The 25,073-nt window shown below is 39.9% G+C and overlaps 1 protein-coding gene across 3 annotated transcripts; it reads left to right on the top strand.

Moving 5' to 3' along the window:
- The first annotated feature begins 26 nt into the window (after positions 1-26).
- On the top strand, positions 27-23,782 carry RNH1 (ribonuclease/angiogenin inhibitor 1). 3 transcript variants are annotated; one of them, XM_058156676.1, is made up of 10 exons: positions 27-153; positions 8,687-8,786; positions 9,417-9,587; positions 13,152-13,319; positions 14,739-14,909; positions 15,981-16,151; positions 17,450-17,620; positions 18,971-19,141; positions 20,054-20,224; positions 23,187-23,782. In XM_058156676.1, exons 1-10 carry the CDS (start codon positions 42-44, stop codon positions 23,272-23,274), a joined length of 1,494 nt encoding a protein of 497 aa, XP_058012659.1. In that variant the 5' UTR covers positions 27-41; the 3' UTR covers positions 23,275-23,782. The 3 variants fall into 3 exon arrangements, with proteins under 3 accessions (XP_058012659.1, XP_058012668.1, XP_058012677.1); XM_058156685.1 differs by lacking the exon at positions 27-153 and adding an exon at positions 2,983-3,040; XM_058156694.1 differs by lacking the exon at positions 27-153 and adding an exon at positions 3,059-3,082.
- The last annotated feature ends 1,291 nt before the right edge of the window (positions 23,783-25,073 follow it).

Genomic DNA, 25,073 nt, shown 5'->3' with positions numbered 1-25,073 from the left:
AAAGGGGGAAAAAAGGAACTGGAGGCTGCTTGGAGGGAATAATGATCGCCCTTTTTGGGAAGCTCCGGAGTTGCTTCGTTCTGCCGCGTGGAGCCCGGGCGTTTCCTCTTGCAAGCGGGCGCGGCCTTCGTGCCTGGGGTTTTCCCGAGGGATGTAAGTGGGAGACGTTCTCTCGGCCCTGCCTGGCAAACAAGAGAGGGCGCGCGGTTGATTTGGAGCCAGAAGGCAAAGGCGAGCGCCCACGTTCCACGGAGCCATAGCTAGGACGAGCCTTGCTTGGCCGCGAATGCGACTGAGAAGTCGCTGAGCAGAGCAAATTGGCCGCTTTGTGGCTCACTACCATACCGCTTTAGAGCAAAATCCAACCAAAACAGAACTCTTCCTTTGCCTGTTTCCTTCCTCGGATTTTTGTATACTGCTCTTTGACGATATATCCAGGGTGGTTTGCAAAAATCAGCTGCCCCAAAACTGAGGGGAAAAAAATACATTGAATATTGTTCACTCTCAACTTCTTTTGATTCTTGGAAGTAATTTTTGGAGATCATTTGAGGTACCTAAGTCGTCTTCAAATTTCCACACCGGGGTGTTTTCCAGATTGAATTTCCAGCATAACCAACAGGGGTTGAGTTGAGATATTCATAATCACTTCCAAAATGTCCTAGATATGGATTCTCCTGCCTAAATCCATAATGAGATGATGTTAAATGGATTTTAGTTTAGAGAAACACATTTAAGTTGCAGTATTTGATTATTCGCTTGGGAGAAAATCTATTGAACCCTATGAGATTTATTTCTGAGTAACTGCAATATTATTACTCCATCCTGAATACAATTGTGAAGAAGGATCTCTTCTTTGTTTCATTATACAGGTAGTCCTCAATGTACAACATTTCATTTATTGACCGTTCAAAGTTACAGCAGCACTGAAAAAAGTGACATGACCGTTTTTCACGACCCATGATCATGTGATCAAAATCCAGATGCTTGGCAACTGGTTCATATTTATGATGGTTGATATGTCCCCAGATCATGTGATCACCTTTTGTGACCTGACAAGCAAAGTCAATGAGGAAGCCAGATTCACTTAGCAACTGGGTTATCAACTTATCAACATTCACTTAACTGGCAAGAAAGGTCATAAAATCACTTTAAAATGTCTCAACATAAATTTTGGGCTCAATTGTTGTTGAGGAGTACCTTTATTTAAGTTTATCATACCCTCCTATTTCTGTTGAACATTTCAATAGAATGAATAGAATAGCGGGCTTTGTACTAATGCATATAGGCTATACGTTCCCCCTTTCAGCTATACGTTAACCTTTCTTCATAGTTCTTACCACTACAGGAGTGCAAAATTCCAATTTCTTCCTGTTTACACTCAAGTAGCTTCTACTTATTACCCTCCTAGGCCAGTTGTTTTAAGTTTCCAAAGACTTTGGTAGGACCACCATTTTCCCAAAGTGGGTTGAGTTTTGGTCTTGTTTCAACTCATAACTTGTGCAATGCACATTCCCAACCACTGAAGTTAAAACACAAAGATACTGGTTACCAGAAGTGGAAGGTATAGAATTTCATAGTCATTTCCCGTGCATGTACTAGACTGAACAATAGTTCTTAAATGTGCTCAGTTTACTGGAAGTAGAAGAACCCAACATACAGGCTCTAGGGAAAAAAATTAAGACAGGAGATAGAATCAATTATTAGTCACAAACCTGTTCAACGACTGGGTATTTTTTTAAAAAATGCATTTCAGAAAAATACAGGTAGTCCTTGACTTACAGCCATTTGTTTAGTGACCGTTTGAAGTTACAATGGCACTGCAAAAATGACTTACAACCAACTGCCAGAGCATACCCATGATCACACGTTCAAACTTTTGGATGCTTGGCAGCGAGCATATATTTATGACTATTGCAGCATCCCATGATCATGGGATCTCTGTTTGTGACTTTCTCAACCAGCTTTTGATAAGTCAGTGGGGAAAGTATGATGCACTCAATCATTGTAGTGATTTGCTTAACAACCATGGCTAAAAAAGAAGAAAAGTCAGATATGACTGACAACCATCTTGCTTAGCACCAGAAATTCTGGCGCACCAGTCTGGTCGTAAGTTGAGGACTACTTGCACAGCCCCCCCATACCATGTGCTGTCTAGCCATATGGGATTATAATTTGGATAAACCATTTTGTGTCCTTTGCATCTGGAAAACACTATACGGAGGAACAGCTATTATTTACAGTGCTTGAAAAAAACTGGTACAAAAGGTTAAATCTGGCAGTTTTCAAGTAGATGGAATTTGATAAAAAAGACAGGGATGAATAACCACTGAGGTTACCAGAAGGAGATGGCATTTAGTCTTGTATTACTTTAATGGCTCAATTAAAGTAATAAATCGCTCTTAGACTTTATTGAAGCTTCCAGAACGTGAACTAGTAAAGTTATTGTCCATGTACTACTGCCGGAGAAGCCAGGTTCAGATTTATTAGATTGCAGAGCAATGTCTTAAGATATTTTGGCTTTTGACATTGGGATTTCTGATAAAACCCGTTCTTTATTTTTGCACGATGCCTATTATACAATTGAATTTTAGTTACGCCTTGTTCGGAGCCTGCCTTTTTACCCTCCACAAAATTGCATGAGAGGGGCTCGCTGAGAAACTTCGCAAAATGGGCTTTTACTCCCCTTTGATGTGAGGCAATAAAAGGCCTGTCCGAATCTCGAACAAAAAATAACATTCTCCTCCGCCTCTGCTGCGAAAAGGGCGTCGTGAACCTTCCATAGGAACGAACTAGTTGCCTCGCTACATGGAAAATTCGCTAAGGGCCTCACCGGGATTGTGAGCGAGCCCAAACGCAACAGGCTACGCCTTAGTTGGGGATGGGCGAGGGGGCGGAGCAATGACGAAACTCGGTTTCGCTCTCTTCCAATTGGCCGCGAGGGAAGAGGGCGTGGCCGAAGCGCAGAAGATATTTTCCCGTGAGAGGGTGGGGCTGAAAGCGAGAGGGACCTGTTAGTCGGTTTGCGTCCTCCGACAGTCCGGTAAGAGATCTTTTCTTGGCTGTTCCTACTGCTTTTAACCAGGTGTGATAGGGGCCGGGTGGCGTAGCGCTGGGCACGGTGTTCGTATTAGTTGGGTTAAAAATAGGTAATTTGGGTTGGGGGGGAAACGGAAGGAGAAAGGGTGGAGTGGAGGGGTGTCAAAGCCAACTGCGAACCCAAATCGTGTGTCGTTGACAACGGAGTAAGAAAATCGCGGCACTTTCTGGTTTTCGTTCCTGGTCCCCAAATTACTACTTGGGGTAATTTGAAGGGCGCCCCCCCCACAACGCTTGAAAGCTGCCCTGGATGGTATTCGTCGCCATGGGTGAATGGACTCACGCCCTTCTCGTTCCGTTGGGAAAACTCGGCTCGTTTGGAGCAAAGGTCTCCAACCTTGACAACTTTAAGCCTGGAGGACTTCAACTCCCAGAATTCCCCAGCCAGCAAAGCTTTCTGGGGGATGAAGTCCTCCAGGCTTAAAGTTGCCAAGGTTGGAGACCTCTGGTTTGGAGTGAAGCAACCCTTTGCTCCCTTCAGAGGCGATGACTTGACAAAACGGAGCCCCGAGGAAAGCGAATCGTTTGCCGGTGACTCAGAGCTTCGCCCTGAATAATAGTTTGAGGTACTTTTCGGTTGAGGAGAAAGACCGCAAGCGGTGCCTTCTTATTTTATCTGCTACGTTTTAAAAGTTTCTCTGTCATTTTAGGAGCCCCGGCGCCATTCCAGGTTAGATTCTTCTGCCTGTTAAAGGCAATTGCAGCACAGCAGCCTTTGCTGCCAAATGAATTTAGTTCACTTTTACCTCCCCGAATCATGGCTAAAGCACATGCGGTCTGCCAAAATCCAGTAACTGGCAGCCAGGACATTTTTAGGTTTAGAGGGTACCAGAGGAAAAGTGTCCTCTGGTAAAAAGTTCCCTTCTTTAAGGTTACAAACCATTTAATCTCCCTCCTGTTTTTTCCTTAATTTAGAATTTGGGGTTTTACTCGTATTTCTAAGATGTTGCTATGTATAACGATTAGTTTGGTTATCTGTGTAAGCCATTAAGACTTTTCTGATGGGGTGAATGTAAATTAGATTAATAATTGTTCAGAAAAGCTTAACTCTTTGCCCTCTAATAGTCATCTGATTTTTTTTTTCTGAGCCAGATCTGGTAGCCCTCTGAAGTTTTGGCACTTCATTTTGTATAATTTTTTGGTCATATGACCAGAAGGACTAATGAATGAGATAAAAGAAAGTTATGGTCCAATTCAGTTGTAGGACATTAAGTTTGGTGTGGTGTTTACTTGAATAAAAAAGTTTCAATAATTTGTTAGCAATGTTCATTTGCCAGTAGCAGGCTGCTTTTGGTATTTTTGTGTATGAAGGTGGTTTTTAATTTGTGGAAGGCATTTTTCATTGCCTGTTTTCAGATTTCCTTTCATAGGAATCAAGTTCAATAATCTTTCAAATTTTTGATCATGCTTCTAAAAAAAAATTGCAACCATTCCCCAATTCTTGCTTTTGTTTGTCTTCTTTCTATGTTCTTTCTCTCCCCCTCCCCCCCAGCTTAGAAGAAACATTTAACTGAAGTTGCAAAATAAAATGCTCACTTTTCTTTTTACCTAAGATTGTGGAAATGTGTACATTTCAAAATAATTTGGAAGAAACACTTCCGACCCTGCCATAATGCATTGCACTTTATAATGTTCATTAAAGCAGTCCAACCTTTTCCAAGTTTATGTGCAAAAAATGATGTTAGTGCTGCTTGAAGGAGTTAGCTTGTTAAAGTTAACTTTTAAAGCGGCAGCATTCAATGGCTCAATCAGGCACCTGGGGGAAAAAACTGCTTTATGAGAGTGCTGCTTTATGAATAAAAGAGCTGCTTTATGAATAGTGAAAAATAGTGGAGAAGTAATATGGGCAAAAGCAATTTATCCAATTTTTGAAGCATGCAGCACCTTTAATTTTAAATTTTAAATTAAATTTTAATTTTAATTTTTAATTTAAAAATTTAAAATGTTAATACTCACATGGTTAATTGGCATTTTGGTGGTACATATGCCTTTGGCAAGAGAACGGAAAGGAAATTTTTGAAACAAACTCTGATCCAGAGTTTTCACTTTAAACTTCAGGTGTGGTTATATTGCCATTAAATAACCATATCTGGAACATTAAGTCTAATATGCTATAACAATAGTTTTATGAATTCTCTTGAACTCTTCATGGTGAATTGGCAAGAAATAGTTTTAAATACGACAATAAGCAAATTGCCATCTCAGCTGACAGTTTCTTTTGACTGATAGGTGGTAAACTTGTTCCACTTGCTTTGCCTAGAGTACACTTGGATAATGTTTGTGGGCCAGAGGACATACTAGATATTTAACTCTTAAGATGAATATGAAGATGTGCATGATCTATTAAATCAGATTAACTGATACAGCAGATGATAGGTTTGTAGCTTGTCAGGGCCTTGAGACTCCAGGGATATTCTCTACTACTAGGTAAAAATAAAGGTAAAGGTTCCCCTCGCATATATGTGCTAGTCGTTCCCAACTCTAGGGGGCGGTGCTCATCTCCGTTTCAAAGCCGAAGAGCCAGCATTGTCCGAAAACATCTCCGTGGTCATGTGGCCGGCATGACTCAACGCCAAAGGTGCATGGAACGCTGTTAGCTTCCCACCAAAGGTGGTCCCTATTTTCCTACTTGCATTTTTTACGTGCTTTCGAACTGCTAGGTTGGCAGAAGCTGGGACGTAACGGGAGTTCACCCTGTTACATGGCACTCGAGATTCGAATAGCTGAACTGCCAACCTTTTGATCGACAAGCTCACCATCTTATCCACTAAGCCACCACGTCCCCGTCTCTACTACTACTTTTGCTTATTTTTGTGTCATTATTTTTTTGTCTGGAATCTGGATAGACATGCTTCCAAACAAACTGTAGTACTGTGTGGCAACTTCATTTTTATCTTGTAAGAACACCTGTGAAAGTTTAGCAGCATTCTTAGAAATAAATCTGAGGCTAAAGGCTGGCATAGTGCTTTATTGGATACCAGCTTCCTACTGATAATTTAATAAAAGAACCAAAAGGAAACTAGAATGAGGCAAAGAGTAGAATTCAGTCTTTCTGAACCTGCAATGGAATTACAGATAACAAGGAAACAATTTCCAGGCAGTTGTAAACATACGTAAATGGCATTGAGTTGAAAAGGCTGTGGGATGACAAAGGTTATGATTTTTTTTTCATTATCCGCAGGAGCATTACAGTGAAAAACATAATTGGAAGTTACGTTGTCTTAACTATGAATAGAGCAGCATTCATAAAGGCTTAGTTGAGCAGCCACAGACAGTGATGGTAGTAAAGTCTCCTTTTCGCTGAACTGAATTTCTTGGACTTGATAGATATTATGCCTCATAATTTTATTAGAAGTAGTGTGGAGGTGGATTGAGATTGCTTTCTTTTGGAATAGCTTTTTAAATATCCCAATTGGAGGATTCTCAGTTTGGTGCAGTGGTTAAGGCACCAGGCTGGAAACCAGGAGATGCGATTGAAAGCCGGCTGAGTGACTTTGGGCCAATCTCTCAGCCCAATTTACCTACCAGGTGGTTGTTGTGGGAAAAATAGGAGGAGAAAGGAAAATTAGGTATATTTACTGCCTTGAGTTTTTTATAAAAATATTTTTTTAAAAAACTAGCCAGGTCTAACCCTGCTTATTTTCAAAGTCTAAAGATCAGTCTGGTTGCTTCCTGCAGAGAGAGTCCCAAATAGAATACATTTTCCCAAGAATTACTTGATATTATGAAGTTTTTCTTTGCCCATAACAAAAGGCAATTTCTGAACCATGCTCTCTTCCCTCAGGATGGGATAATGGCTTGCATATCTGAAAGTGATTGGCAAAGCAACTGTATAGTATTTGGAATAAAAAAGGAAAAAAAATAATGGAAAGATTTGTGTTGCACAATTGAGTTGTCCATTCTTAAGAGTATGTTGTCATCCCAGAAATAAATTACTAAATCTCAGTGATTACCTATAGAGCAATAACAGACTACTTTATCTAATATTCGCATATCTTTGGCTTTAAGCTGGCAGTGTGGAGCAATTTTCAGCCAAGGATGGAAACTATATGCCAGTGATAGTATGGTCAAGGCAAACTAGATCAAACATATACCGTCCTTCCACCTTGTTTAAACTTTAAGATAGTAATGGGGAGAGTCCTTTTGCAGAAGCCTTAGGAATTTTTTTCCCCTATAATTACTGATGCGATTGCAAGATTGACTTAAAAGCTCCATGGCTTTCATTTGCTTTAGCAATCCAGAAAAGAAGATACTGAGCACAAATGCTCAGTCAGTAGATGCAACTCAGGTTGAGGAGACCCAAGAACATAGGAATTGGGGCCAAGCACAGCTGTACACATAAAACAGAGAGGATAAAATTTTCTCTGTACAGACCTGTCTGCCTGAAGGCTAGGAGCATGTGTAATAGTTTGACAGCTGGAAAAAAAATAATCCAGAAATAGGTTTTTGTTGTCCTAAGAATTTAAAGCTTAGAAATTGAAAGTGAGTGAGGTTGACAGTCTATGTATTTAGAATGAACAGACTAATTTGCACACTGCATAAAACTCCTTCATCCCTTCAGCAGTTATAATTATGATGAATTCACTATTAGATCACTTCTATGGGCAAGATTATTTGTAGAATGGATTGGTAGTTAGGATGGATATTTAGGCCGGATTTACTAGAACTGATCAAATACATATTTTCTGGAATGTTATCCGATGTGAATAATCGGTGGAATGACCTCTGTTAGTCACTTCAACTTAAATAATTCAGTTTATGCCAAGATTCATTTATAAATGTATTAAGGAAAGATGTTACATACTAAGTGAGTGTCTAGAGTCCACAGGGCCTATAACTCATGCATGTATTCCTGCAGAAATTAAGTTTACTTGATAGCAATTGTAACTCTTGGAGAGATTGTGAATAATATTAGAGGCATGGGTACTCTGTTAGTTTAGAACCAAAATATACAGCATCAGAATATAAGAAGTTTATCAGTTCATTGGGTCCTACTAGTCTAGATGTTAGAAAATGTCTTGGATCTACTAAGGAAGATGACCAACCAGACAAGAAATCACCAAAGTAAAGGGGGTAGGTCTTTTTAGGTGTGTTTAGGCTTGTGATGAACTATCCCCCAAACCCCTGAAAATCACAGAAATGAGCAAAAAGGTAGCAGTTTTTCTCAGATCTGACTCAATAATTTTCTAGGATTTTCACGAGAATATTCTTAAGCTCTATTTAAAAGTACCACAATTATACCATGACGTTTGGCAAGCAATGCACATGCTTTGCCCCTGGATTGTAGTTCCTTCTTTCTGATAAGCTATGCTGCCTCTTGAGTGTAACATTTCATAATTTATGTGTGTTGCAAAAAAATTATTGCAGCAGTTTCTGTTCAAAGGAGTCTTTTTAAAGTTCCAAATGACTTCAGACAGAGGTATTTAGCTCTTGAGCAAGGTTGGTGTCTATGAAGAAATTCTTTCTTGAAGTGACTAGCATGGCTGTAATTGCAAAAGACCAAAAATGTAACTGCACTAGTTTGCATCCAGTCATGCATTCAAGTGGGCAATTTTTTTAACCTGAGGATGTCTTTTTCTCATCTCTGTAGTTAAGACCTCAGAAATGGACCTTGACTTGCAGTGCCAAGAATTTGATGCATCAAAATGGAAAGAACTTGTTGCATCCATGAAACAGCACAAAACAATTAGGTACGTTAACAACATTTAGTGAATTGTAAAGGCTTTTTGAAGGCATTGTTTGATAATTCTAACATTTCCCTTCATAATTTGAATTGGGGGAAAATTAATAATGGATTAGCACAAAAATTCTTCTGAAATGTCACTCACATGAAGGATGGTATTTTCCCGCCTCACTTTTCCCCTCCAATGTTTTGCTTTCCCATATACCCTATATTTCTCATTCTTGGAAGTTTTAAAGGTGTGGACTTCAACTCCCAGAATTCCCTAGCCAGTAGCATTGAAAAACACTGCACATAGTGGTTTCTCTTTCTCACTCCAGTTCATGTATTTTCCCGTTGCATTTGCTCATAAATCCTCTTTAGCCATCTTGGACAAATTGCTCACTATAGCAGAAAATTGCACTGAAAGTACTTGGTATTGGTTTGCGAGGCGGAGGAAGGGTGGGAAGAATCATGTAAGAGTATGTTGAATCATATAAGCAATCATGTATGTTGCTCCAGGACATTCTTAAATATTTGAGATACGTGCTATGCTACATCTGTTAATAAGCTTAGCCCAGGAGGGTGCTGTAGATGACAGATAATTCATCTGACTAAATTAGAGTTAATGTCTAAATCTATTTTCCCCCTAAATTTTTAGATTGGATGACTGCGGTCTGGGAATTAGCCATTGTGAAGATCTTTCTGTTCTTCTGACCAGCAACCAAGAACTAACTGAACTGAATCTAAGCAACAATGAACTGGGAGATGCTGGTGTAGATGCTCTGTGCAAAGGATTGTTAAATCCGAATTGCAAACTTCAAAAACTCTGGTAAATATTCCTAGAATTCGTAATAGCTTTAGTAGTGTTGGAATATATTTTCCACAAATGGAAACCTTGATAGAGTTATTGCCTTCCATGTTAGACTTTTCCAAATGTGGCTATACAAGTAGCCTAGCATTTATCCCAGGTATAAATTCTCAATATAATTCATCATTGACTGTTATTGGCCAACTATGATATTTATTACATCCAATTAGAATAGCAATTGAGAGTGGAATTTCTGAGGCTATGTGATGCAGTCATAAAGTGTACAGGTAGTCCTCGACCTACAACAGTTTATTTAGTGACCTTTCAAAGTCACAAAAGAACTGAAAGAAGTGACTTATGACCATTTTTCACACTTACGACCATTGCAGCATCCCCATAGTCACATGATCAAAATTTGGATGCTTGGCAACTGATTCATATTTATGACGGTTGCAGTGTCCCGGGATCATGTGATCCCCATTGGCAACCTTCTAACAAGCAAAGTCAATAGGGAAGCCAGATTCACTTAGCAACCATGTTACTAACTTAACAACTGCAATGCTTCACTTAACAACTGTGGCAGTACAGGTCTTAAAATGTGGCAAAACTCAATTAAGAAAGGTGTCGCTTAACACCATAAATTTTGGGCTCAGTTGTGATGGTAAATTTAGGACTACTTTTAAGGTGATGTGGCTCTATCACTTAGTGACAGCAGTATGGGCACTCTCTGCTGCTGCCATTAACTGAATCCCACTGGTCCTTAGTCAAGGAACTCTCCCACCATTGAGCCATTTCCATCTTGGTCCCTCCCAGCCAGTGGTGGGATTCAGCCAATTCACACCACTTCGGGAGAACCAGTTGTTAACTTTCTGAGCAATTTGGCAAACTGGTTGTTGGAAGAAATCATTAGGGCAGAGAACCGGTTGTTGAATTATTTTAATCTCACCTCTGCTCCCAGCCCTGAGCATCAGAAAGTAAGGGACTGCTTCCTCGACCACCTCCTCAACACCTCAATAGCCTCTTTCTTTCCCCTCTCTGCCTTTGGCTACTTGCCTACCAGTTTCCTTTGCCGCCACCAAGACTGCCACTACTGTACTAGCCAGGGCCTTCTTTGTACTTCCTTCTTTTACTCCAGGGCTGCCTGGGTCTCCATTCGTATCCTGGCCAGAATCTCCTCTTGTGTCAACGCAGTTGGCCGAAAAGGAGAAACAAAAGAAAGCCCTGACTGGCACAAAAATGGAGGCCCTGGACAAAGTGAAAGAGAATTCCCAGTGGCACCGGCACAAAAGGTGCTGTGGACAAGGCCACAACTGGTAGAGGACTGGTGTGCGGCAGCAGGCAAGGCTGGGTGGTGTGGACAGGTGGTAGGTGTCCAAAAAGCAGCTGTAAATGCAGGTGGACACATGACTGCAGAGGTCCTGCAAGGGCTGAAACTTCAAAGACTATCAGCCTTCAGCAACTTCATAATTTCAAATGGCCGCTGAATGAGTTGACAGCCAGTATCGGTGATTTACAGTAACTACAGTCAAATGATTTTTCAGCTTGGGTGAAAAATCCTTTTCCCTGTGAATACATTTGTTTCCACAATAATCCCATATAATAAATTAATAAATACAATAAATAATAGAACTCAAGCTCTTTTGTGTTGAAAATGCTAAGAGAAGAATATGGAAGTTTGAACCCTCACCTCTCTAAAAAAGCATTGATTTCAATTAGCAAGGAGAGCGTTATATTGGTATTTAATTGGAAAGAATGAGGGCTGTTGTGTAGATGCACCTTGACACAAATAGATAAAATGTGTAATTATTTGAGAAGTCACATATACATTGATTCAGCTGACAAATAAAAACTAGTATAGTGTGATCAATTGGTTCTATGCCACTTGGTCAATGTCAACTCTTATCGACCACATAAATAGAGTTTGTCCAGAAAGGAACAGCACACAATGTACCATTTAGAAAACTGCTGCTTGTTACATGTGTCTGAAGCTCCATCATTACATGGCTTTATGGCTATATAGCTGTAATATTGTTGATAAAATACACTACAGTGGCCATGTGCACTTCGACCCGCTCTTTGAAACAGCTCCGGCCCCCACTCAGGCAGATTTGTAAAGAAAGTGCAGGTAGACCAGAGGCTGAGGCAGGGAGGTGGGCAGACTGCTTCCTTGGGGAATATGTTGTTGTCCCTCCAGCTGCCAGGGGTAGGGAGGCTCTCCTGTTACTGGATTTGCCCTTCCCTTTCTCTGGCTTTCCCAAGCTGCCGCCCCCCCCCCTCCTGTCCCCTTTGCAACTTCCTCCCCAAGACTGCCAGAGACTTTCTTTAGAGGTGGGGGAGGAAGGATGGACCATCCATGCATATCACACCTTTTCCCTGAAGCTGGTTCCAGACAGGAAGACGTGGGAAAAGCTTAGGATGGCAGAAGGGCACCAGACTGGAACCCTGATCCAAATGTAAAATGGGGAGCCATGGTGGAGCACTGCAGAGCTGGGAGTGAGGAGTATTCCTGGAGTGCGCTGGGGAGAGATCACTCATAGACAAGTGGCAACCACACTTTGAAAGAGGACCAGCCAGAGTGGCCCCTTCCAAGAAAAAGCCCTCAAGCTAGCTTTGTGCAGCCACATTCAGGACAACTGCAGGGTGCTGAAGATGGGTGCCAGGGCTCCCATGCTGAGTGGGTCAGATAGGCTGCTCAGCTGAGGCACCTACATGTCTGCTGGAGGCCCCTCAAGAACCTCAGAGGCCGTGTCCCACCATGTGGGCTGTGGGGAGAGGGGCTTTGAAGCCCTCTTCTGGACTGATGTAATGCATAGGCTAACTGGAAATAAATATTCTATTCTCTACTTTACTCTACTCTACTCTACTCTAATAGGACTTGGAGGTGATATCTTCAGCTGTGAGACTAAGGAGTGCAGAAACTTGGCTGTTTCTCTTGAAAAAAAGAGAATAGGGTGGGCCAGTGGCTTCCTTAGTTTTGTATAACTACTGATCCTTCTCCCCTTCCTTCCAAACCCCCCCTCCCCCCCCCCTGAGATTTGCAACTGCTTTAGATTGTAATTTATTTAGTTTTGAATCAGAATGGACAAATTCTGAAAATTGAGGTCCAACATAATTAAAGAATGTCAGGTTGGCAAAATCAACAATTATTAGCAATTTTCTCTCTACAGTCTAGGGATTCAAACGGGTTTCCAGCTTTGTTAGTAAGTACCAAAAATTACTTCCTGTATGCAAGACAGCTGAGCATTTTGCTGTATATATTTATAATTGTTTGCCATTTTTTAGATGGCACGTAAGATACATGATGCAGCAACATTATTCCTGGAGTTTATTGCCAGTCATTGAACTCATCAAGAAGAAACAGAAAGAGCCACCCTGCTGGAATAGAGGAGTGATACGGGGAGAAGTTTAATCTGCCTTAATGTCTTTTGAGCCACTCTCAGGAATGGGAATTTGTGGCCTTCAAAAACGTGTTTCATTTGACTGTCATGTTCCAGCCAGCATGAACACAGCATTCAGTGAGATGATGCTTGCTATCCTCTCCTATTCTCAAGCATTAATGCAATTTACTCAATTTTATTATTCCAGGTTACGAAACTGCAACTTAACTAAAGCTTGTTGTGAGAAGCTTCGTTCTGTAGTTACTAAATCACCTCTGACAGAGCTACACCTGGGAGATAACAGTTTGGGCACATCAGGTGGGAAAGCATTGTGCCAAGGACTTGTGGATTCAAACTGCCAACTAGAATCACTACAGTAAGTATTTCAAGTCCTTCAGTCCATATAAGACAGCAAATATGTTTTAGTTAGAAGTTTCTCACATTAGAAAACTTCTTTTTCACCCATCTTGTAAGGACTACCAACACAGAATTGGATAAACCAGCAAAAATTAGGAGAGAATATATTATAGTGGTTGAGGTACGGAGGTTGAGGTACTAAGATTGAGGTGATCAGTCATGAAATTATATCAAATGAGGGATCCAAAATCATGATCTTTCACCCAGGCTAAGCTAGAGATTACATGAGTCTCAGGGAAGGTGGACTTGGCATCTTACATTGATTCTCTACTCATTTTAGGTATCAAGTCTTTGACTTTTTAGCGGCCCTGGTTTCTGGCTGTTACCTTTTAATACCTAGTCTCTTTATAGTAAGTTTTCTGTCTTGGAAATCTCAGGGATTTCCCAATTTTATTTACTGATGAGGTTGTGCATCTGTATACAGAGTTGTTTGTAATAATGGCAGGGGATGCTTCAGGACTCATAATTCTTGCTTAATGAGCAAGAAACATTTATGATTGGGGTGGCCTTTGTACAGATTATCTGGTGTGCCAGTTGTGCCTTTTCCAGAATCAAGATGCCTTAACGCATCTTGTAGTTGTTATGACTTAATTTCATTTTGGCAGTTGCAACTTTTAAGTGGGTCTGTGAAGACCACTTGGAAACTACAGGTTGAATATAGTGCAGCAGTGCAAGTAGATTGTGGGCATACCTTGTTTTGATCATGTTACCCCTCTGCTCTGTATTGGTTATCAGGCTTTATGGCTTGGGGCCCAGGTACCTGCACAACATCCTTCCTCTGGTTGTTTCTACCCATTCCATAAGATCTGGCAGAATCGGCATGCTCCAGATTTCCATTAGTGAAGCAGTGCCATCTCGTTGGGATATTGGAGACATGCTTACTCTGTGCCATTACTGCTTTCTGGAACCACATCCCCCACAAATGCACATGGTCCCAATCCTGTTGTGTTTTCAGAAAGGCTTGATGACCTGAGTTTTCAGCAAGTCGTTGGCTGGGTGGTTTGTGACTCCAGGTGTTGAACTCTGTTTTATGATGTGTAACTGGTTTCATTAATTTTCCTGACTTGGGTTTTGACACACTAATTATATAATATAATATAACAACATATAACATAACAATATAATTGTTATTTGCTTGCTTGTAAACTGGATATATAAACTTGCTTTCTTGCTTTAATCTTATTTATGCTTTGTTGGCTGCTTAGAGTTGGTGTTATGCTACAGGTTAATTAAATGAATAAGAAAACTAAACAAAATTGGATTGGAAAGCTCTGTCATAGGTTATAATATGTATACAGTACATCCTCTGCACCTTCCCCCAAATCTATATGTCTTTATTATTGCCTTTTGGAAGTCAACTTATTCCTCTCTCTTATAGACTACAATTCTGTGACCTCACAAAGGAAAACATAGATGCCCTCTGCTCTGTACTGTCTGTCAAATCGTCCCTGCAAATGCTCAACCTGAGTAATAACAAGCTAGGAGATGAAGCAGTGAAAAACCTCTGCCAAGCCTTGGTGAAGGGCTCTTCTAACTTGCAATCCCTACAGTAAGATACAGTTCATATTTGTCTGGAGTTCTCTCTTTTGGGGTATGTCATGGCTGAGAATTTTCTAAAGAAGTGGGTGTCTACCTTAAAAGGTAATCCACCCAAGATTGATTGTACCAGAGTGAACATTTAAAACAGTTTGAGCTTGGAACAGCTATTTCAGTTATTCTGTGCCCTGAATAAAACAAATTTATTACCCTGAGGTAAGATGGATGGCCAAGAGTTACTCTAAGGTAAGATGGGCAGTCAATAAATTTTACAAATAAATAAATAAATTGTGTTTCAGGGTTTTATCCAAACTCGGGACAAAAGGAGTTTTTATTTCATATCTTTCTAAGTAATTCATCAAAAGTTAGAAAGATTAGAAAAGTGCAGTTAGCCAAATCAGCAGATCCACAAGTATTATAAAGAAGCTGTCAAATGTAAACTGTGCTTGTATATTCACAGATAATCCATATTGCTAAACTATTACACTTCATATTGCAATTATATTACAAACTACAAGTTGTATGTGCTGTACACATTAGGAAGAAAAACCAAACTTTTAGTTTAAATATATTTTTCCTATTGTTTTAGGTTATTTATAGGTTGTGTTAAAATGACCCCATTGTTGTTGCAACTTTGCTGGACTGTGTTTTGTGCAGACTGGTTGCAACAAAGTATTCAACAATTTTTTTGTCTATTGTGTGTATGTGTGTGTTTTAAAAGCTTGTTACGTTTTAAAATCTTATTTGCCAGTTTTGTAAATTAGATATAAATAGCACTGATAATTAATTAAACCCCCTTCTTTGTGGCCATATGATGAAACACAAAGCAGGGGACTTGTTTAGAGTTCCCATTGTGTCAAAATGTGTGAAATACCACAATTGTAGCTGTTCCCTTCCAAGCTCAGAACAATTTTCTTTATAGGCACACTCTTAGAAATTGAAAGCCATGTGTTCCGTAGCTGCAGGATGCCCATCTCTAACACTGTGATTATTGTAGGCAGAGTTGCTGAAATAACAAAATTCTTTTGTCAGTTTTCTAGTGAAATCCAGTGCAGCTTTGGAATTGTTTTTTGCTTATTTGCAGATTAGAGAGCTGTGAGATCACACGTGCTAGTTGCGAGGACCTCAGTATTTTCCTCAGTAATACCCCATCCTTGACAGAATTATGCATAGGAGACAACAGTATTGGTGATGCAGGACTAGCTATCCTCTGCCAAGGCATCCAAAATCCAAAGTGCAAAGTAGAGAAACTATGGTAAGTGACTCCCTAAACATTGGCAGTCTTAGACTCTTATATCAAATGTCCTTTGGTAACAAAAGTCAATCAGGTTTTCACAATGGCTTGTTATGTATAGGTTAGATAACTAGGTTGATAGAGCCAAATCCAGAAAGGAAATCAGCCTAGTAATACCTCTATTTTAATTCAAATAGAAAATGAGGTTGATTTACTGAATTTTTAATATTTAAAACTACACCTATATGCTTTTTCTAATATGTTAAAAATATATTACAGTATACATTTTCAGATATTATGATTTACTACAATAAGTCTTGGCAGCCTACTTTTTTCTCCCAGTGCAAGTGAGAATAATTGTGTAAGTGGGTGTTTTTGGTATTTCTCTCTGTGGGGGATGGAACTCGGCATGTAGTTTCTGCAATAATTATGTCTATAAAGCAGGGGTGAAATGCTCGTGGTTTGGACCGGATTGGCTGATCTGGTAGCGATGGTGGCGGGTGGTTTGGAGAACCGATAGCAAACATCCCTGCCCCCACCCACCCCTTCCCAGCTGAGCCACGCAATCATCGGAGCCTTTTTTTTTTACTTTTAAAAGCATTTTATTACAACCTCTTCGGCCGAATAGGTTGGAAAAAAAGTGCTTTTAAAAGTAAAAAAAAGATCACGTGCCATAGCTCAGGTTCCCCTCCCGCCCGGCACCGCTGTTCTACTTGCCTCATGCTTCCTTTTGGCGTGCACTCCATGTGCGTACCTTGCATTTGGTGTGTGATGCGCGCGCAGTGCGCATGCACAGCCAGCAAACCAGTAGTAAACCGGTTCAGATTTCACCACTGCTATAAAGTATATTTCTAAAGGAATGTAACATTTACCATAAATGAGTCACAAAACCGTTTTCATTCATGTTTCTATAAATGGCCATCTAGCCTAGTAATGGCCAGTTCTTTTCTGTTACAAGTAATCTCTGATTCTGGAGTAATATCAGAGATGCTACAACCAAATGGCTGCCATCAAATGAGGGTCCCATTCATATTAAAGACTAAGGCTGGCGGGTGGGGGGAACAATCTTCAGGGCTCAAGTATGTTGAGAAATAGACTTTGTCTTGATCTGTTTTCATAGGCCAAGGGAGAATTTTGATTCTGGATCATATGTTTATTTCAATATTTTTTATACATTACTACTTACTACAAGTGAATGGGATGTAGTTTAAGGAGCTGGTTTATGAAGATGTAAATAAATGTTTCAAATGAGGGAACCATGGGTCTCCCATCTTATTGTTGGTGAAAAGCTAAAAGCAATGATTTGGTGATTATTTCAGGTTGTGGGAATGCAATATCACTGCTGCTGGTTGTAAGGAACTTGCCACAATCATTGGCACCAAAGAGACACTCAAGGAGATGAGCCTGCTGGGAAATCCTGTGGAAAATGAAGGAGTAGAATTTTTATGTCAAGGACTGAAGGATCCAAAAACGAAACTCCAATCTCTGTGGTTAGTGCATGTTTTCTTTTTGCTGCAATCAGCAATTCCACTTAACAGGGTGTGTCTGGAATGAAGGGGCAATGTAGCTTTCAGGGATTGCTTAAATCAGGGGACACCAACCTTTCGGACCTCAGGGACCACTAAATTCATAATTTTAAATCCCACGGACCACTAATATGATCTGCCTAATGATAGGCTGGGTGGGCGTGGCTAGGTGGTCATGTGACTGGGTAGGCGTGGCCAACTCGATGTCACTCACATCGAGGGACGTCTCACTAGCCTCTACTCAACCCTCCCCTCCCAGCCACTTCTCGCCTCCCCACCCAGGCTCCTTAGGGCCCCAGCAGGAAGCAGTTGTTGGAGCTAAGCAGCCACCACGAGAAAGAGTTAGCAAAACAGCTCAGATCAAGTTGGATCTGACCGAGAAGGAGGCTCAGTAGAAGCACCTCACTGAGGACTACGAACATAGGTTTTCCAAGCAGAGGCAAGACCTGCAGGAGTACAAGGCAAAGTACTGGCACCTGGAGGCTCAGCAGGCTGAGATGGCCAGCCAGTTCCAGGCCATGATGCAGTCCAACTGGAACAAGGCCCCTCCGGCTCTTTGCTACCAGTGGCACTTCCCTCCAGCCTTCGCCCAAAGTCCTGCACCAGGAGGCCGAAGCAGACCCCAAGTTGGTATTTCTGTCTCCCTCTGACCCACACAAAAAGATCCCGAAGGGAGAGACTCTCTGCAGCAACAAAAGTTCATTGCACATATTTGTCCCAGGGGCCTTAGTTTGAGGACCCCTGACTTAGTGCAATATAAAAAATGCAAATAATTTTTCTGCAGACCATCTTACCGTTTTTGGTGAGCACATGCACACCGGCCAGCTGGTCTTCGCGAGCGCATGCGTGCCAGAAACCAGAAGACCAGGTGTCTGGTGCCCATGCGTGCGCTGGAAACAGGAAGAGCAGCCACCCGGTGCACACATGTGCACCGATTGGCTGCTTTTCTGGTTTCCGGCACTCCCGTGCATTTGAAGACCAGCTGGCCAGTGCGCTGGAGCCCAGAAGAGCAACAGGCAACGGCTCACATGCCCAGAGAGATGGCTCTGCATGTCACTTCTGGCATGTGTGCCATAGGTTCGCCAATCCAGCCCTAGGCCAAATGGATATGAAAATGAGAGTCCTGTGTGGAAGCAAGGAGAAAATCGTCTGGGTAAATAGAACTAGAGTTGCTAGGTCTTCAGCATGTTGTTTCATATAGGCCGGAACGAAACTAGCTGCTAATAATAATTTGGCAGAAGAGAAAGCAAACAAAATCTGGGGAAAGACTTGTATTGCAGAGTTGTAAGAGATGCACTTATTTGCCTGCTACAGGTTAAGAGATTGTGGCTTGGCATCGGCTTGCTGCAAGAGTATTGGCTCTGCTTTGAGCGTGAACAGTGTCCTAAAAGAGCTGCAACTGGGTGGCAACTCCATTGGAGATGAAGGAGTGATTGAAATCTGTGAAGGTGTGATGAGTCCAAATTGCAACCTTGATTCCCTCTGGTGAGTGACAGTGTCAACCTCTCTTATCCTTTCTGTATACTGCTTTCTGTGGGATTCTTCTAACCCTGTTTTTCCACACTTGGCAACTTTAAGTTGTATGGACTTCAACTCTCTCACACTGGGTGGGGAATTCTGGGAGTTAAAAGTCTATACATCTTAGAATTCCCCAAGTGTGAAAAACGCTGATAACCTCCTTAATGGAAATATAGGGTAGAGATTGTTTCTTAAAGATAAGGGTGCCAATCACAGTTGTCTTCACCAGAGCAAAACTAATACATGCAACAAACCTTTGGGGAAATCAAATGGTTTCATTGATTTTGTGCTGACTGAAGCTTATTTAAGGGTATTGGCCACAGTATATATTAGCTGCTTTTCAAGCCCTTCTCTTCCCTGCCCCCAGTGGTTTATTGAAGAATAAACAGGTAGTCCTCAACTTACAACAATCCATTTAGTGACTGTTCAAAGTTACACCGGCACTGAAAAAAGTGACTTATGGCTGTTTTTCACACTTACGACCGTTTCAGCATCTCCATGGTCAGATGATCAAAATTCAGACACTTGGCAACAGGCTCATATTTATGACGGTTGCGGTTTCCTGGGGTCATGTAAACCCCTTCTGCAGTCCTCTGACAAGTAAAGACAATGAGGAAGCTAAATTCACTTAATAACCACGTTACTAACAATATAACTTCTGGCGGTATCTTAAAAAACTAAAAGCTTACTGTTCCCTGAACTCAATGAAATATTTTTGAGGGTTGGAACAGTTGCTGTTTGCAAATAGAGGCTATAGATAGCTCTAACTACATAGTTAGGGCAGTTCCTAAGTATTTATACAAATGGAAGGTGGTGTTTTTTTCATTGTTCCAGTTTTTTTGCAAATGTTTATTTGGTTTTATTCTGATTTCTTCCTAGGCTGGGGCAGTCGAGTGTTACAGCAGTTTGCTGTGATGCACTTGCCAAACTTATAGTTGAGAAATCTTCTCTACGGGAATTGGATGTGAGCTACAGCCAAATAGGGGATGAGGGTGTGTTGAAGTTGTGTGAAGCAGTGAAAAATCCAAACTGTAACCTGAAATATCTAATGTAAGTATCTCTTGGGTAGCATGTAAGAATGAGGAAAAAGGGGTCGTTTAAGAGTGATTTTAGAAAAATGGAAAGGATTTGGTCTATACTTGTGTTCTGATTAAAAACTACATCCAGTTTTAGTAGAGCTTCCTAAACTGCTCTCTGCCAAATGCCTTTGTGTTTTTTTTTTATTATTATTACTTTTTTTTTAACATTACAAACAAAAAAGAAAATACATTTTCCACCCTTGTGCTATACATAAAAAAAAGGAAGATTTGGGTCTTCAGATATGTCCTCATGATTGCCAAAATCCACGTTCTCGAGGTACAGGTACCGAGGCGTCCAATGTTCCAAGCGCATAGTCCACGAATGGTTTCCAAGTCTTCCAGAAAATATCTTCTTTATACACACCACTTCTAATTTTAATATCACATGTCATTTTATCATTTAAAGCTAATTTCCACATTTCAGAATTCCACTCTTCTATTCTAAAAATCACATCTAGTTTCCAATATCTAGCTATTATAATTCTACCTATTATAATCATAATTCTAATCAATTCTTTTTCATATTTTGTTAATTCTATTTCCTTAATTACCAACAATAATATAGTTTCCACTCTCAATGTTATTACTTTCCCCATCATTTCAAATATCATTTTCTCCAATTGTTGCCAAAACTTTTTAACCTTATCACATTTATACCACATATGTTCATAAGTCCCCAATTCCATCTCACATCTCCAACATTTTTTACTAATTTTTTTATCCATTTGTGACAATCTTACTGGAGTCAAATACCATTTCCAAACAACTTTATAATTATGCTCTTTAATCCTTATAGATAAAGTTCTCATAATTCTACTATTCCAATTCACATTCCAATCTGACTCTGGTATTTCAATATTAAGATCTTTTTCCCAATTTGTCCTCATCACTCTTTGTAATTTTTCATCAGAATTTATAATCTTATAAACCCTACTAACGAGTCCCTTTAGCCCAATTTCATCTTTCATAATCCGAGATACTAAATATTCAAATTCAGTTTCACATCTATTTATCGAATAATTTTCCTTAATTTTTTGTCCATTTTCTATCTGTATTTTTTCAAACCAGCTTAACCCTAATTTTTCAATAATTTCTTTGTTCCTCCTTTCATTTTCTAAAACTTTTAACCAATCTCTAATAGTTTCTATATTTTCATCTTTAATCACTTCATTATGTCTTATATTATTTTTAATTGGCCAATTTCCAATTGTCTTCCCCAAAAAGATTATATCCGGAATTAAAATTTTAACAAATTTGTTCCACATTTTACTTAATCCCTTTAACCAATAACTTCTAATTACACATTTTAAGTTTGCTTTATCTAAAAACCATCTTGATCCAAATTTCTCTATATCCCTTAACTCTAAGTGTCTCCAATGATTACCTTCACCTTTAAGTATTTTTACCACTATCCGGATACCATATGCACAGTAATAATTAAATAATTTGGGGATTCCTAATCCACCTTCCTTTTGATTTTGATACCACATTTTCTTCACTAATCTAGGTCTTTTCCCACCATTGCAAAATTTGTCCAATTTTTTCTGATATCCTTCAATATCTTTCTCTGTCAAATTTAACGGTAGCATCTCGAATAAAAAGTTAAACTTGGGCAGCAACATCATCTTACACATTGCAATTCTACCAAACCAAGACAACTTTAACATTTTATATTTATCTATCTTCTTCTCAATTTCATTCATCACCACATCATAATTAAGTTTTTTCAATTCTTTAACCTTGAGTGAGAGCACTATACCCAAATATTTCAATGTATTTTTAATCCTTATCCCAAATTGCTCTTGCATATTCTCGCACTCATTACCATTACTATCCATCAATAATTCTGATTTTGACCAATTTACTTTCAGACCTGTCATTTCCTCAAATTCTTTCAAATGCTTATATATCTTTTTCAGGTCTTTCTCTATATTTTTCAAAATAATTAAAGTATCATCCAAAATCATACAAATTTATCTTATATCCCTTATATCCTTCTAATTCTTCATCTTTTTCTATCATTTTTGTCAGGATTTCCATAGCCAATAAAAATAATGTTGGGGACAAGGGACATCCTTGTCTCGTACCTGCTTCTAATTTTATCTCTTCAGTTAATATTCCATTCACCTTCACTCTTGCACTACTTTTTTGATACAATTTTGAAATAACATGTATAAACTTGTTACCAAAGCCTAAAGCCTCCACAATTACTTTAATAGCTTCCCATTGTACAGAATCAAAAGCTTTAAAAATGTCCAATGATACTATACCAATTTTATCACCATTATGTTCAGCTACATCTATAATATTTAATACTCTTCTAACAATATCACTCATATATCTGCCCTTCACATCCAGTTTTAGTAGAGCTTCCTAAACTGCTCTCTGCCAAATGCCTTTGTTGTATTTGCCGTCAGTCTGTACTTATTTCCAGGATGACCAATCACCATTTTAAATATTTCAGAAGCATTTCATTGAGCGCCTAATCGATTGACTGAGTTGGGCATGTTTTTCTTGAGTAGCCTTGCTCAAAGTCATTCAGGGTTCTTCAAATGCTCTTGATGTTCCTTCAAAGCGATTTGCCCTTAGATGTGTATCTTCAGAAACATGGTTCTGGTTGATTGAATCTTAATGTTAGAAAGAGCGTTAGTTGAATGCCTGCCCTCGGGATAGCCAGAACATCTTCCTCTATGGCAGGGGTCTGCAAAGCTGGCTGAGGAACTCTGGGAGTTGAAGTCCACAAGTCTTAAAAGAGCCAAGTTTGCAGACCCCTGCTCTATGGGAAGTATGTGGAAATGAGATTTTAGAGATGTGATAACCAACTTTGAGTGATTGTATGCTTGTCTGATGTTTCTAGTGTAGTTCTAGTATTGAATTCTCATCTGTAATCTATAGCATTAATAACCTGAATGATTTTTTGATTTTTTTTGCAGCTTGTATGACACTTTTTGGACTTCGAAAGCAAACAAGGTGGTGAAGGCTCTGGAAGGGCTGAAGACTGATTTTCAAGTGGTTACATGAGTGGGGCAGCTTTGCTGGGACCATTTCTTGTCTTCTGTTGATCTTTGTTTTATAAACCAAGTTACTAGCCCAGTGATTACTTTTTTTTTTAATTTCAGAGTTATGGACATGATGTGATGTACCCAAAAATTCCATTCCATGTTAGGAATATGATAAAATGCTGAGGTAGTTCTGGAGAAAGCTTTTAGGTCTATATCAAATTAAAATATATGTGTAAAACCAGATGGGTGGGCTTTTTACCATTTGGAAAATAAGAGAAAAGAAGATTAGAACAAAGTAAAGTAAATCTCTTGCCCACTGTTATAAAGCAATAATGTAGATTGGGTTAATTTTTCCCAGGGTAGGAAATAGAATTGTTTAGATAAGATTAATTGACAACGTTGCTCACTTTGATAGCCAACAAAATATTAAATGCAGTTATTTCATATTTTCTGCTAAAAGTATAAATGATCTTATCTCTCTCAGCCTATGTAGCTTTATTGAAAAATAAAGTTTGTTTGCGAAGATATATTTAGACTTTTGTCTTTTGTTCAAAGAGACACTAAACATTTACATTAAATTCCTTTTATATATTCATGGATCAATAAAAATTGTGTTTGTTACTACATTAATTTTTTAAAAGCCTGTACAATGCAAATGCTTTGGTTTTTTTCTTCCCTGCCTAATTTTAATTAACCATAATACGTACCTATCTGGTGAAATATCCTATGCCAGGGGTCAGCAACCTGCAGCTCTGGAGCTGTGTGTATCTCCTTCACCCCTCCGCTGCAGCTCCCTGTCACTCAAAATATGTATCACAACCGCCAATCTGCGACACCCGCTGGCACACGATTTATTGAGTTTTTCAACTCCCGGTAGGCCAACCATGGATAAATCCAAGAAAAGAAAAGTTTCAGAAGAAAACAGAACGTTTAATTCAACTACGTATGCTAGTTTTGTGGCCGCTCAAGAAATAGTCAGGCACGGGAAGGGTTTTATGGCTCCCGGTGTTTTCTGTGGGAAATGGGTCAAAATGGCTCTTTGTTTAAGGTTGCAGACCCCTGTCCTATGCTGATTACTTACATTGAGTATCCTCTCTGAGAAAATAGAGAGTGTAAGTGATGGGTAATGTGCTGGATGCGTTTCTGTTCTTATTTGAATATGGTATTCTGGTTCAGTAGATAACTAATCCATGTTAAACTTCAGTATGCCTTCTTAAAGTTTATGTTTGATATACTGTTTACACTTATTACTTCCATTTAATAATCACATTATTTTTGTTTCAGTAGCGCTTGAATTATTGTTGAAACAATTTAAGCAATAGCCCTGTATCATGATTACCTGTGACTTCAGTATTTAGCTGCTGCTTTCTAGACTTGATAGGTTGCAGAAGATTATAGGGAATGGACTTCAAAGATAGTTCAGAAACATTTGGTGGAACAAACTGGAGCTGTTTGTCTGATAGGGACTAGAAATAGAGCAAGCAAGTTTTATCCTGAAGCTTATGCAGGCTGGGTGAGATCATCAGTGGTGTTGGGGTGAGATACCAACTGTACGCTGATGACACGCAGCTGTACTTTTCCACCCCAGGCCACCCCAACGAAGCTATCGAAGTACTGTCCCGGTGTTTGGAAGCCGTACGGGTCTGGATGGGGAGAAACAGGCTCAAGCTTAATCCCTCCAAGACGGAGAGGCTGTGGATGCCGGCACCCTGGTACAGTCAGCTGCAGTTGCGGCTGTCTGTTGGGGGCGAGTCATTGGCCCCGATGGAAAGGGTGCGCAACTTGGGCGTGCTCCTGGATGGGCGGTTGTCTTTCGAA

The sequence above is a fragment of the Ahaetulla prasina genome, chromosome 1 (genome assembly GCF_028640845.1).
Source record: "Ahaetulla prasina isolate Xishuangbanna chromosome 1, ASM2864084v1, whole genome shotgun sequence".
Taxonomy (NCBI): Eukaryota; Metazoa; Chordata; class Lepidosauria; order Squamata; family Colubridae; genus Ahaetulla; species Ahaetulla prasina.
This window is presented reverse-complemented; position numbering and strand designations above follow the sequence as displayed.

Excerpts from the sequence above, each read along its gene's own strand:
- RNH1 (XM_058156676.1), top strand. The coding sequence starts at position 42 with ATGATCGCCCTTTTTGGGAAGCTCCGGAGTTGCTTCGTTCTGCCGCGT. Across the intron at positions 154-8,686 it reads CTGGGGTTTTCCCGAGGGAT|TTAAGACCTCAGAAATGGAC; the intron begins GTAAGTGGGAGA and ends TCATCTCTGTAG. Across the intron at positions 20,225-23,186 it reads TGTAACCTGAAATATCTAAT|CTTGTATGACACTTTTTGGA; the intron begins GTAAGTATCTCT and ends TTTTTTTTGCAG.